Source organism: Callospermophilus lateralis, chromosome 14 (assembly GCF_048772815.1).
Source record: "Callospermophilus lateralis isolate mCalLat2 chromosome 14, mCalLat2.hap1, whole genome shotgun sequence".
NCBI classification, from domain to species: Eukaryota; Metazoa; Chordata; class Mammalia; order Rodentia; family Sciuridae; genus Callospermophilus; species Callospermophilus lateralis.
The window spans coordinates 19,803,188-19,815,352 of NC_135318.1; the positions used below are offsets into that span (position 1 = coordinate 19,803,188).

Here is a 12,165-nt window from a genome sequence, read left to right on the forward strand (position 1 = left end):
TGAAACACTCTCAGGAACTCTGCTTCTACTTCTCAGGATATGTTTTCTTTCAAACAAATTTCTACATTAGTGAAAATATGGCAGAGAGGCAATGTGAACCAAGGACACTGGATGGCCTTACGTGACTGTAATTTAAAAAGTAGAGGTTCATGTATAAGTGGTGGGTCAGAGGTCGACCAAGGAATGCCAAGAAAGAGTAGGGGTTGAAGAAATAAAGGCAGAAGGTACAGGGTTTTCTGTGGAGAGATTAGGAAATAAAGAGAAAGGGTACTGTGTGGGAGGGCGGGAGGTGTACTGAGGAATTTTGCAATCTAAAAAGGCTCACACACATCTCTAGGCGGAGGGGAGGAAGCCAAAGGAGAAGGAGACATTAAAGATGGCAAAGAGGGCCTGATATGGTGGTGTGCGCCTGTAGTCCCAGCAACTCAGGGGCTGAGGCAGGAGGCTTGCTTGAGCCCATGAGTTTGAGACCAGCCAAGGTAACACGGTGAGACTCCATTTTGAGAAGGGGGGCAAGAAAGAGGGAGATAAAAGAGAGGAAAGAGGGAGAAAGAGAGAGAGAAGCCTGGAGTGAGGGTACAGAGGGGAGGTGGGCTACAGATACCCAAGGGGGGAACCTCTGGACAGAGTCTCCTGGAGGTGACAGAGGTGACCATGCAGGCTCATAGGAGGGGGCAACAAGAACTCCCAACTCCCCATCTTCCCACATCAGAATGAGGCATGGCCATTGGCAGGAAGAGCTCTGAGGTGGGAAAGCTTTAGGACCAGTGGGGTCATGGTGTCCAGGGGAGCATGCCCATGAAGTCCAGGAACGTGAGGAGAGAGGTTGGGGCGAGGCCATGAAGCTGGCAGCAGGGAGCCGGTGGCACCAGGAAGCAGGAAGGCCCTCGATATTTTGCCTACAGCAGACAATGGCGGAGAAACCTTTAGTAGTCTCTCTGCTTAACTTTCTTCTTTTTCCTGAAGACTCAAAGAAAGAAACCACATATTCCCACCTAATTCTAAGCCAACACCCTCCCTTTCAGTGAGGAGACTGATACCCAAGGCAGCCCCCAGAGGTACTGAGGATCCAACCTCCAAGCTCTTGGGACTCAATGAGTACCTGAGATGTCGCAGCAGAGGGGGAAGAGCTGGCTCCCAGCACTCCTGGGCTTCCCTGGGAGTGTTGTGCAGGTGGTTAGGACACTGGAATGAGAGAAGGGAGGATGTCGAGTCTCATGGATGAGGGTCTTAGGACATGTGCTGGAGGTCCCTGGAGCATGAGCAGTAGTCTTTGGTGTGAACATCACAGGTACCACAGGCATGCCATCCGCTCCTCTTTATTTGTTTAATAAACAATTTCCTACGCACATCCCATGTGCCAGACCTGGTACTGAGACCCTGTGTTACCTGGACGAGTAAAACACAAGCAAGCTCTGGCCCTGAGATGTTCACCATCTGGTGGGGACACAAGGAGATGTAAAGAGGCAATAGCAGCACAGAGAGATGCGGCTCAAAGAAGGACTTCAGGTGCAAAAGGAATGGATGCCACCCAGATCTAGGAGGGGTGGTAATCTTTAGAAGTTATGTTTGGAAGTCTTAAAAGAGAAGGGGTTGAGATGGATGGAGAAGACAGAATTCAAGTCCTGGTGGCAGAAGACACACAGCAAGGACCTAGGAGGGGTCATGAGAAGAGACCAGGAAGAAGAGAGAGAGCAAGTGAGCTAGAGAATCCCGTGACTCCTTAGGACTGGGGTGTAGGGTGGCTGCTGAGGCTGGAGAGGTAAGCAAAGGTCAGATCCCAGACAGCCTCAGATGCCTTGCTAAGTATGTGACTTTGGAAAGTTCAACATGATCCAAATATAGAAAATGGACTGGGGTGGGGAGTGGTAGGGTTGGGTATGCAGTTAGGAAATAGAGAGCCAGAGTCCAGATGAGGGGTGATGAGGCTGGGCTCAGGTGGAGCCACAGGACCCGGTTACCATTGGACATGAGGAGATGGATGCCTGTGTTTATGACCTGGCCAGTGAGGAGGGACTCTTCAGAGATGGGCCAGACTGTTGGGGAAGATGGAGGTGGGAGATCCTCCTGGGGGATGTCCAGGGAAGAGGTCTAGTGGATAGCAGTCTGAGCTAGAGGAGACCCCAGGTTGGAAATGTAGGTGAGGTGTGACGTAGTGGTGGTTAAGGCCATGGGTGCCATCACCAGGACAGATCCCAGGAATGAGGCACTTAAAAGGTAAGTAGAACACAAGGATCATGAGGCGACCAGGAAGGAACCATCGGGGTGTGGGTGGAGACCAAGAGAAAATGACCAAGAGGGGTGTTTCCAGAAGGGAGAGGTCAGCCATGCCCACAGCTGCAGGAAGGCCCAGGATGATAAAGAATGTCCCCAGATCAGAAGCTACAAGGTCACTGTCAGGAAGAGTTTCAATGGCATCATGGGGGAAAGCCAGGTTTCAGAGGGCGGGGAGCTCAACGGGAGCCTGAGGGTTGTGCTGAGTGGAAAAGCATCCTTCTGGTGTCTGCCAAGTGTCGCTGCCCACACTCTGGACATTGCTGACTCACCCTCTCCATGTGAGCCTCATTTAACCAACGGTCTTGAGAGAGCCTGTGTCCCCAAGAGCCTCCACTTATCTCCTGTCCTTCTCACTGGGCTTCCTTGGTGGCAGAGGGTGATGGAGCTCCTCAGGGACTTTTGGCACTCCAGAACTGTGTTCAAGGCCTCCAGGCCATCTGAATAGCACCATGTGAAGCTGAGGTGTTGGGGACATTCGATCCCAGGCCTCAGCCATCACAAATCTAACACCTGTGACATTTCATCAGCTTACCCCCAGTAGCTTCCTATTATCTCTCAACTCTATAATGAGATGACTACTCATGTCGAGGCTGAAGGAGGTCCCCCACATCTTTAGGCTGAAACAGAGGCCCACTGAGGGACAGTGATTTGCCTACAAGCTGAATGAGGGGCAGCAAGGGTGTTCTGGTCCCTGGGTAGGCCCCTAGTGTAGAAGATGCCCACCCAGAGACCTTAGTGCAAAGGAAGAGTCCCAGGTTCCTGTCCACTTGGCCTGAACTGGTCAGTGCACCTCAGGAGCCCTCCCAACACCAGAGGGGCCGCTAGACCCCTCAGGTTTTCGGGGCCTTTGGGAGCTCTTTGCTGATCTGCATCTCCCCCTCCCCCACTGCTACTGCAGGTACCAAGGCCATGTCCCTGGTGTTGACTTCTCCTTCGGCGCTCCCTACGGTACCATCACCCTCAAGTACTTCCAGGACCACCGCAATGCAGCCATGGATAAGAGCAGCTCTCCCCCCAGCAGTGGTGGCCACTTCCCCACCCTCTTCTCCCCCAACCCCAATCTGGTGCTGATTGACCGCTGGAAAACCTGGGACCGCTCCCTGAACTTGCCCAGCTACAATCGCTTCAACCTGGACGCCTACCGATCCAGAGAGCTTGCTCACTTCTACCAGGTGAACTGCCTCTCGTACCTGCTGCCCCTGTTGGGGAGGGACAATGGCAGGGCTGGGGCATGTTGATTTACTTTCTCAGAGCCCCTGAGCCAGCAGTGAACCTGGTGATTTTGGGTAGGGGAGTGGGGAGGCCTCCGGACTCTGCTTCCCTGACCTCCACCACCCAGGGGCTCCCGTGGATCCTGTTCCTGCTCATTCCCACTGCCACTGGAGCTGGGTCCTCCGGAGGTGTTCCTGACCTGACATCTGTCCCTTGTAGTACCCGGCCGTATGAACCTCTGCTCACTGAAACAAAAGGCCTAAGATTCACCCACAGGATGAAAATACATGAGCAAAGGCCCCTCTGAAACTCCCTACCCTGGTCCAGTCTACTGATATACCCACCTGGACCCTGTGCCCAGTGCCCCTCCCCTGTCCCCAGGTCCCCTGAAGGTGAGCCCCAAGCCATACCAAACTACTTAGGGGGAGGAGAGGAGGAAGAAGCAGAGTCCCCAACACCCCCATTGCTCTTGTCCTGCTCCTTGTGGCTCTGGAAGCCATCCCAGTAGGGCCCAGGGGGCCTGAGCTGGACTTGACCCCTTGGTGGGGTGTGGGCTTATTCGGTGCTGTTCCCAGAATGCTACTCTCTGCATCACTTTCTGTTACAAATGTCCCTCCCAGATGGATTGCAAGGACACAGGTGCCACCTGGTGCCAGGGCAAGGGATTTGTAGGGATAAGGCAGCTTCCTCAGTGGCAGGATGATGAGATGCCTTCAAACTCTGAAGAGCCATGGGGCCATCTCAGTGAGTCTGTGACAGCCCTTCCCTCCATCCTGGCTCACACAACAGAACATGCCCTGTCCAGGAGGGGAGGAGAGGGAGGAAGAGAAGCTTACACTACTGGTGTGGACAGCAGGTGTGCATGCCTCTGCTCACCTGGAGTTTCATACCTTATCTTAGCTGGTCCTTGTCTACTCTCTGCAGCAAAAGTGGTCTCTCTGTGTGTGTGTCATTATCCCCATTAGATGGACAAAGAACTGAGGCTCAGAGAGAATATCAGCAGGTTAGCAGTTGTGGTGGGACTCCAGGAGCTTTGGAGACTCCTCCAGGGACATTAGAGGAGACTGCTTTGCGTCTGCCTAAGTACAGCCTGGCATGTGCCTAAAGTCACTAACAATCTGTCATCTTTTCCTTGGTCGGGCTGCAGTTGGCACAGCAGCAGCGGAAGTACTACCTAGACAAGACCAGCGCGGTGCCTCGGGTCCCCTACTTTGTACTACCTGTGAGGGAGCAGGAACGGTACCCCATCCCTACCGACCTGTGAGTGGCTGCTCTCTCCCCATCCACGCTGACACGTCTTGAACAAACACCCCCCACAGGCACCTGCTCCCACCCAGGGTTTTGCAGCACCTTGGCTGAGACCTGCGTTTACAATCTTGCCTTAAAGTGCCTGCAGTGCAAAGTGGCAGCTTCAGAGCAAGGGAGTCCTGGCTTCTGCAGCCTTAGGAGGGATGCCAGGAACCTGAATGGGCAGAACCAGGAAAAGTGCCATCCCGATCAGATGGACGGGGAGTTTAGAAGAACCCTCACTGATCTTTGGGGACTCTTTCCCTGGCATGGCCAACCTTGCAGCTTCACTGGTCCAAATGTGGAGCAGCAGGGAGCTGCTGCCCTCTGGCGGACGCGGAGGGCACTTCAATAAATGGGGAATCCGTCCCCAGCTCCACCCAGACTGGGTTTGCTCTGGGCGGGGCTGGAGAACGATTCCCTCACCCTGGACTTGGGACCTGGAAATATCTTGAAAGTTCAGTTGGGCATCCAGCAAAATTTAAAAGTTTCTCACAGCCCATCCTCCACATCTGCTTTGACCTGGGAGGGCGGCTTTCCTCAGGTAAGGCCAGCGCTTGGCCCTGCTAGCTGATCCAGGCTCCCTCCTGCCACACAGGCACTGGATGACAAGGCCACACCGTCATGTCCTGTGGTAGAGATGGGATGGTGGTTGATGCCCCGCTAGCCTCCCAGCCCGTTCCTTTCCCGTCCCTCACAGCTCCACTCTTTGGGGAGGGACAACGTCAGGAGGTCAGTGGAGAGATTTGAGGTTTCCAAACCGTGCTGACCCTTCCAGGAGCCCAGCCCTGGCTACCTTGTTCCAGAGAAAGCCACAGCTGTTTCCATACAGTTGAATGGATTTTTAGAGACACGACTTTGTCTGCCTCTGGAAGTGCCTGTGGGGTAGATGGGTCTATTTTATAAACAGGGAACCTGAGATTCAGTGACTGCCTTGGAGCCTTGTGGCTGGATGGCCTGGCTAGCTGAAGGCCAGGTTTGAAAGGCAACTGTTCCTCCTGTGGCCAACTCTAGACTCTGGATTGACCATCTCCACTGCCTGGGATAGCTCTGGGTCCGTGAGTCCTTGGAGAGAGTGAGCCTGTCCTGGGGACAGGTTGCCTCTTGGGACCTTCTTTCCAGGATGTGCCCCTCCTGAAGCTGCAGGGAGCTGGGAGAAGCCCAGCTCTCTTTCTTTTCTAAAGTGCCGGCAGCCTGTGCTGCTGATGGTTCCATGCTCAGGGCAGACGATCAACAGGTGTTTGAGCATGAGGGTTTGGGGTCAGTTCTCTTGCCTGGGGCAAGTCTCTCCCCTCTGGAGTTCCATTCCCATCACCACCACCACAACCACCACCACCATCACTATCACCACCACCACCACCACTATCACCACCACCATCATCGTCACTGTCACCATCAGCATCATCACTATCACTATCACCACCACTATCACCACCACCACCACCACCACCACCATCACTGTCACCACCACCACCACCACTATCACCACCACCACCATCACTGTCACCACCACCACCACCATTACTGTCACCACCACCACCACCACCACCATCACTATCACCACCACCACCACCACCACAACCACCATCACCATCATCGTCACTGTCACCATCAGCATCATCACCACCACTGTCACCACCACTATCACCACCACCACCACCACCACCACCATCACTGTCACCACCACCACCACCACTATCACCACCACCACCACCACCACCACCACCACCACCATCACTGTCACCACCATCACCACCACCACCATCACTGTCACCACCACCACCACCATCACTGTCACCACCATCACCACCACCACCATCACTATCACCACCACCACCACCACCACCATCACTATCACCACCACCACCACCACCACCACCATCACAACCACCACCACCATCACTGTCACCACCACCACCACCACCACCACCACCACTGTCACCACCACCACTACCATTATCACCACCACCACCACCACCACCACCATCACTGTCACCACCACCACCACCACTATCACCACCACCACCACCACCGCCGCCATCACTGTCACTACCACTACCACCACCACCACCACCACCACCATCACCATCATTGTCACTGTCACCATCACCATCATCACTTCTTGTAACACTTGTAGAGGATTTTCTTCTTGTCCAGTGTTATGTTAGGTGTTTTGTATGCAGTATATTTTGTATGCTGGTTTACTCCTCAAAAAAAGCTAAGGGGTGATACCAATAGTGGTCCATTTCCAGCAGGAGATAGGGTCAGAATCCATGTCAGTTCTGACACCCACGTCCTCATTCTTAACTACTGTACTACTATGTAAACACAAATCACTTTCCTCTCAAGTCAGGGTGACTCATCAGATTAAACCAATGAGCAGCCAGCAGGGCCAACCCGGGCTGATGGTGGGCATGGCCTGTTGGGCCTTCTTCACCCTCCCTCCTGGCCACAGTGCCTGACTCCAACTCTTTCCTCACATCCAGGCCTCCTCTGAGCCCAAAGAAGAAGTGGTACCTTTTAAGAAACTCCCCTGAGAACCTGAGGACCTACCAGACCTACCCATCGGGGAAGCGGGTGTCTGCACAAGAGCGGCAGAGGAGGGACTGCTACTTTGAGTACAGATCATAATACCAGTGGCTGACCCTGCAGCCTCAGCCTGACTAGCTTGGCTTGCTTGGAATAAAATCTTTCGCCACGACTATCCCATGCACGTCTCCCCTGGGTCCTAGGGGCATTTCACCATGATGGGAAAGTGCCCCGAGGGTCACTCTACAAGGTGTATTAAGAGTCTATGGAAAATTCAGCTCAAGCCCAGGATCAGCAGTGGCCAGCTGCATCCTGGGGCAGGTAGAACCAAAGGGGGAAGGGCACCCAAACCTTAGTGGCAGGTCACTCAGGTACATAGACTTCCTTTGTGTTTCTACTGGTGTAATCAAGGAGGCCCAAATGCACATCTGAAAATGAGGGCAAAGTTGGGCTGGGGATGTGGCTCAGTGGTAGAGCACTCGCCTCGCATACGTGAGGCACTGGGTTCCATCCTCAGCGCCACCTAAAAATAAATAAGTGAAATAAAGGCATGCTATTCATAAAAAAAAACAAGTGGCCCTGGAACAATTACACTGGATGTGAGGTGGGAAGGAATTCTTTAGGGAGCCCTGGCTCAGCACGGTTTGACTCATGTGGTAACTTGTGAGGAAGATGTTCTTCACCTCAATTCACTGATGAAGACATCGTCCAGAGATGTTGAGAAAGTTGCCCAAGCACACACAGTGAAGAAGGGATCCAACCAGGATTTGAACCCAGGTCTGTTTGATGCCCGAGCCCTGGTTTTTCTACTATATACTCTACTTCTGACCTATATGGAGACTGAGGGGCAGACTTTGGGACCCTGAAGGACACTGTGGAGGAGCATCACCTTAGAGAAGAAGGTGCTTGAGGCAGTTACTTCTTGCATTTGGCCTGGACTGGCAGAGACAAGCTGATTTGGCATCTACCCCGAGGCCATTTCTAGAAGGGGGTGGGAGAGAGTGGCCCAGGACATCTTCAAGGACTCTGTTTCAGGAACCCTTTACCTTCCCTGCCCTGGAGTGGGTGTCCGGGTGGCCTTGGAATGCCTGGAGTATCTGCTTTCACTAGGTTGCTTTTTCACATCCCCTGGAGTCTCCTGCAGGGACCAGGACACGGGTGACAAAGTCTCAGTAGACAGGCTTTAGGGCGTGGATCTCAAGAGTGCAACCGCACTGCAGGGCTTCCCCAAAGTTCCACCTTCTGGATTGGCTTGAGGGGCCCTGTTGCCCCTGACTGAGGATGTCAGGACCCAGAGGCAAAGGGACTACAGCAGGGTTCAAGGGCACGTGGGGGTGAAACAGCCTTTCCTCTGTAGCCAGAGTTAACCACCTTCCCAAGGAAAGGGCAAATAAGGAAAATCCACGTGCCTGTCAGGTGGGTATCTGATGACCCTGAAGTCCCCACAGGGGCTGCTTCTGTGTCCCAAAGTCCCTGACCAGCTGTGCCCCCAAGTGTCTCTGGAGCGGCCAAATTCATCCCAGCACTTGGCTGAATAGCAAAGCAAATAAACCCTGGTTTCTGGTCACATGTGGTCTTATCCCAAAGGCCTGGGGTTGCCAAGTGGGGCCAAGATGTCTTCTTCATGGGATGAGGACAAGGAAGCCAGGCGCCAGCTGGAATGACAGCTATGTGCACATCTCTATGCCACTCTGCTCTGGGAGATGCTGGGTGGAGAAGTCCAGCAAAGGGACAAAAGGACAAATTCTTTCTTAATGAACTTCATCCCACTTGGCCTGGTCCCCTGTCCTGACATGAGATTTGAACCCTGGCCTCAAAAGATTGCCATCCCAGCTCGCTCGCGTCGTTGGCAAACTGAAGCCTTAGAACGAGCAGTTCTGAATGCCACGTTCTTGTGTCTGACCCTGTGTTCAAAAAGCAATGGATTAATGGACTAAAGAAAGGGTTTTCCTTTGCTTTATTTAGAAAATAATATTCGGGAGGGCGCCAAAGTCATGTTTTAAGTCAGATCTCAGTGTCTGGAGGGGGCGGGTTCCAGGGGTCTCCGAGAGGCTGCTGGATCAGGAGTTTGTGGCACATCAATATCCCCAGAAGTGAATCCGAAAGGAGCTGAAAGGAAGAATCCAGAGGCTCATCTGGAGCCTGGGGTTCTAAGGGGCCCTCCAACTCGGGGCTGTCTTTGGTCCTGGAGTCCTCCCTAGCCCACCTCTCATGTCCCTTTCTCTAGTTAATGGCCCAAATGAAACTTCTTTAAGATTCTTTTAGCAACACTAGAATGCGAAAAGTTTTAGAACTTGATGGTCCTGGGACCAGTGGAAAGAAATGGAATTGATTCAAAGAGAAATACAAGGCAGACCAGATGCCAGGTCCAATTTTGCATTGTGGAGGAAGAAGAATTACCTTTGATTGGAGTGGCCCCACGTGTGTGTCTCTAGGGTCCACCCAAGCTACAAGCCCTCTGGCTGCCATGTTGGAATGGGGAATTCTGGCCCCCATCTGGGTATATGGAAGCAGAGAGGACCACCTGATTCAACTGGGCCAATCCAACTCCCTCTCTCTGGAAATTCAGAGTTAGAGCTGAGAGAGATCACTGAGGAGTCACTGAAGGTCATTCAAAACCAAAGAGAGAGAATCCTGGCCACTGTAGGGAGGCCATTGAAGGTCTCCTGTCTGAAAAAGCAGAGGTTGCTGATTTGCAGAGGAGTGAGGACAGAAGCAGAGATGCCCGGGGAGAGGTGGAGGATCAGTTATTGGGGGGCTCCTGTCCAGGTGCTCTATGAGGCCCAGCTCTCTATTCTTTTTTTTTTTTAATAATTTTTTTATACCTTTATTTTATTGATTGATTTTTATGTGGTGCTGAGGATTGAACCCAGGGCCTCGCATGTGCTAGGCGAGCACTCTACCCCTGAGCCACAACCCCAGCCCCTCTATTATTTTTGAATTGGTTATTAAGCCATCTTGAGTGGGCATTCTTCCCTTCTATCAAAATCTCCTAGCTTATGAGACCAAGGGGCAGAACAGGGGCAGACGTAGAAGACACTGGTCAACGGATGCTACCTCAACGGCCCTATAAGGGCTCTTTCATCCCAACTTGGGCTGCCTCTAGAGGGAGTGCACTTCCTGTAACTGAAGGATCCCCAAAGGACTGGAAAACACAGCCAGGGAAGTACGGAAATGGCCAGCCATCTTCAGGGGATCTGGACCAAACAAGGCCATTAAGTCTCCTTCCTGCTCTCGTCGGAAGTGGAATTGGTTGCTTATCTCATTAAGTTTCTCTTCTTCTATGAACATCTTCCAGCAGCACCTTCACTTTCCGGTACAAATCCCCACCTTCCTGCGACACAGGGTAACTTTGGCAAAGGCAAGCTCCCAGGTCAGTCCTGCAGCGCAGTGGCTCTTGGGAGAAGGTGTGCTGGCCGCCCAGACTTCTGAGGCTAGACTGCTCCATCATTTGCAAAGCCCTGGAATCCAGTCCTCCCCTCTGGGTTTCAGCTCCCCCGGGGTTGCCTAATTTCTCAGAAGCTGCAGCTTAATAATTCTGAAAGAATCTGCAAAGTGCCCTGGAAACTCGTGACTCCTTGGGGAGACTGAGATGCTCCACTGGCCAAGGGGAGACTGGGGGCCCTTCCTGAGCCCTCCCCCACCCACCATGCTGGGGACCCCTCCCCCTCCAGAACTCCTTACTTCATGAAATCTGGAGACTTGAACATTGCGTGTTCAAACTCTGAGAAGGACAGCATGTTGTCATTGTCCAGGTCTGACTCACTCAGGACCTGGCCAGGGGAAGGAGGCTGAGGGGAGCCTGGTGACAATGAGGCGGGGCACGGGGGGAGGAGAGAAATGCCCGTGCAAGGGACAGCATATGCCAGGGTCTCTGCCAGGTGCTTACACTCATCTCCTGGGGCCCCTGTCCCATCTGTGAGGCTGGTTCTCACCCCTCACCCGACCCCCAGAGAAACAAGGCAGTGTGCCCTAAGGATCTGAGATCTCAGGGGCTGACTCTCACTCCTAGGAAGATTCTCCAGCACCATCTTGATAGTGAGGGCAGGGGTTCCTCCCACCTGCCCCATCACCTGGTCACAGGCAGGGGCCCTGCACTGTTAGGGGCTCAGTCAGGTGGGAAGGTGGTGGTAACGCTGTCTCTTTCCTTCTAGTTCCCATTCAGACAGAAACACTGGAAGGTTTTCACGGTCACTCTAGGACATCTGGACATCAAGTGGCTCTGGGACTAGGTGGGAGGGGATGTTGTTATGTGTCCAGCTGCTCTTGGTCTACCTGCCTGCAGGAACCCATATGGGTGGGAGGTCCCCGACTGGAGGATCAGGCACACTGCTCTGGGGACCATGGAAGAGACTCGGGGGGAGGACAGACAATTGGGGGGTAGTTGCTTCCACCTATGTGCCCATTTCTCAAGGCACCTTATGCTGCCCACCCCTGTGGCAGCCACTAGGGAATAAGTGGTCCAAAGGCCAGTGTGCCAATCTGCTTGAAGCTCAGCCTTGGGTCTCCTCCCAAGTGGGTGGTCTGATACCCAAGGGCTTTGAATCACAAGGCACCCAGGCCCTGCCCTTCAGCTCTCAAGTACACACGTGGTGTGCAAGGTCCATCAGCATGTCCTCAGACACGTCATCGCTGTTCAGCAGTCGTAGCACAATCCTCTGCAGGTCCTCCTCATCAATGAAGCCGTTCTCATTAAAATCTGCAAAGAGGAGGTAGGTGGTGATGGGAGTTGTGGGCCTTGAGTCCCAGAGCCCAAGGCACAGAATCCCATCAGCCTCTGGGAAGCTGAGCAGGGCCCAGCTACCTCAGACGGGGGGACCTGGGCAGGCCCACAGGGCAAGGCATGACCAGATGGGCAGG

General features: G+C 53.4%; 2 protein-coding genes across 3 annotated transcripts in view; one reads left to right on the plus strand and one right to left on the minus strand.

Moving 5' to 3' along the window:
• The first annotated feature begins 345 nt into the window (after positions 1-345).
• Positions 346-7,886, plus strand: Cimip2c (ciliary microtubule inner protein 2C). Its single transcript, XM_077105200.1, has 4 exons — positions 346-487; positions 3,176-3,449; positions 4,637-4,749; positions 7,263-7,886. Exons 1-4 carry the CDS (start codon positions 396-398, stop codon positions 7,405-7,407), a joined length of 624 nt encoding a protein of 207 aa, XP_076961315.1. The 5' UTR covers positions 346-395; the 3' UTR covers positions 7,408-7,886.
• A 1,376-nt stretch (positions 7,887-9,262) lies between these two features.
• Cib4 (calcium and integrin binding family member 4) overlaps positions 9,263-12,165 on the minus strand; it is an 89,276-nt gene continuing 86,373 nt past the window's right edge. Inside the window, exons 6-8 of one of the 2 annotated variants that reach the window (XM_076834005.1) lie at positions 11,895-12,004; positions 10,990-11,078; positions 9,287-9,414 (exon numbers count right to left, since the gene is read on the minus strand). In XM_076834005.1, coding sequence (XP_076690120.1) covers positions 9,384-9,414; positions 10,990-11,078; positions 11,895-12,004 — 230 coding nt within the window. In that variant the 3' untranslated portion in view covers positions 9,287-9,383. Of the gene's footprint in view, positions 9,415-10,989; positions 11,079-11,894; positions 12,005-12,165 lie in introns of both variants that reach the window. The other variant, XM_076834004.1, reaches the window with a different exon arrangement.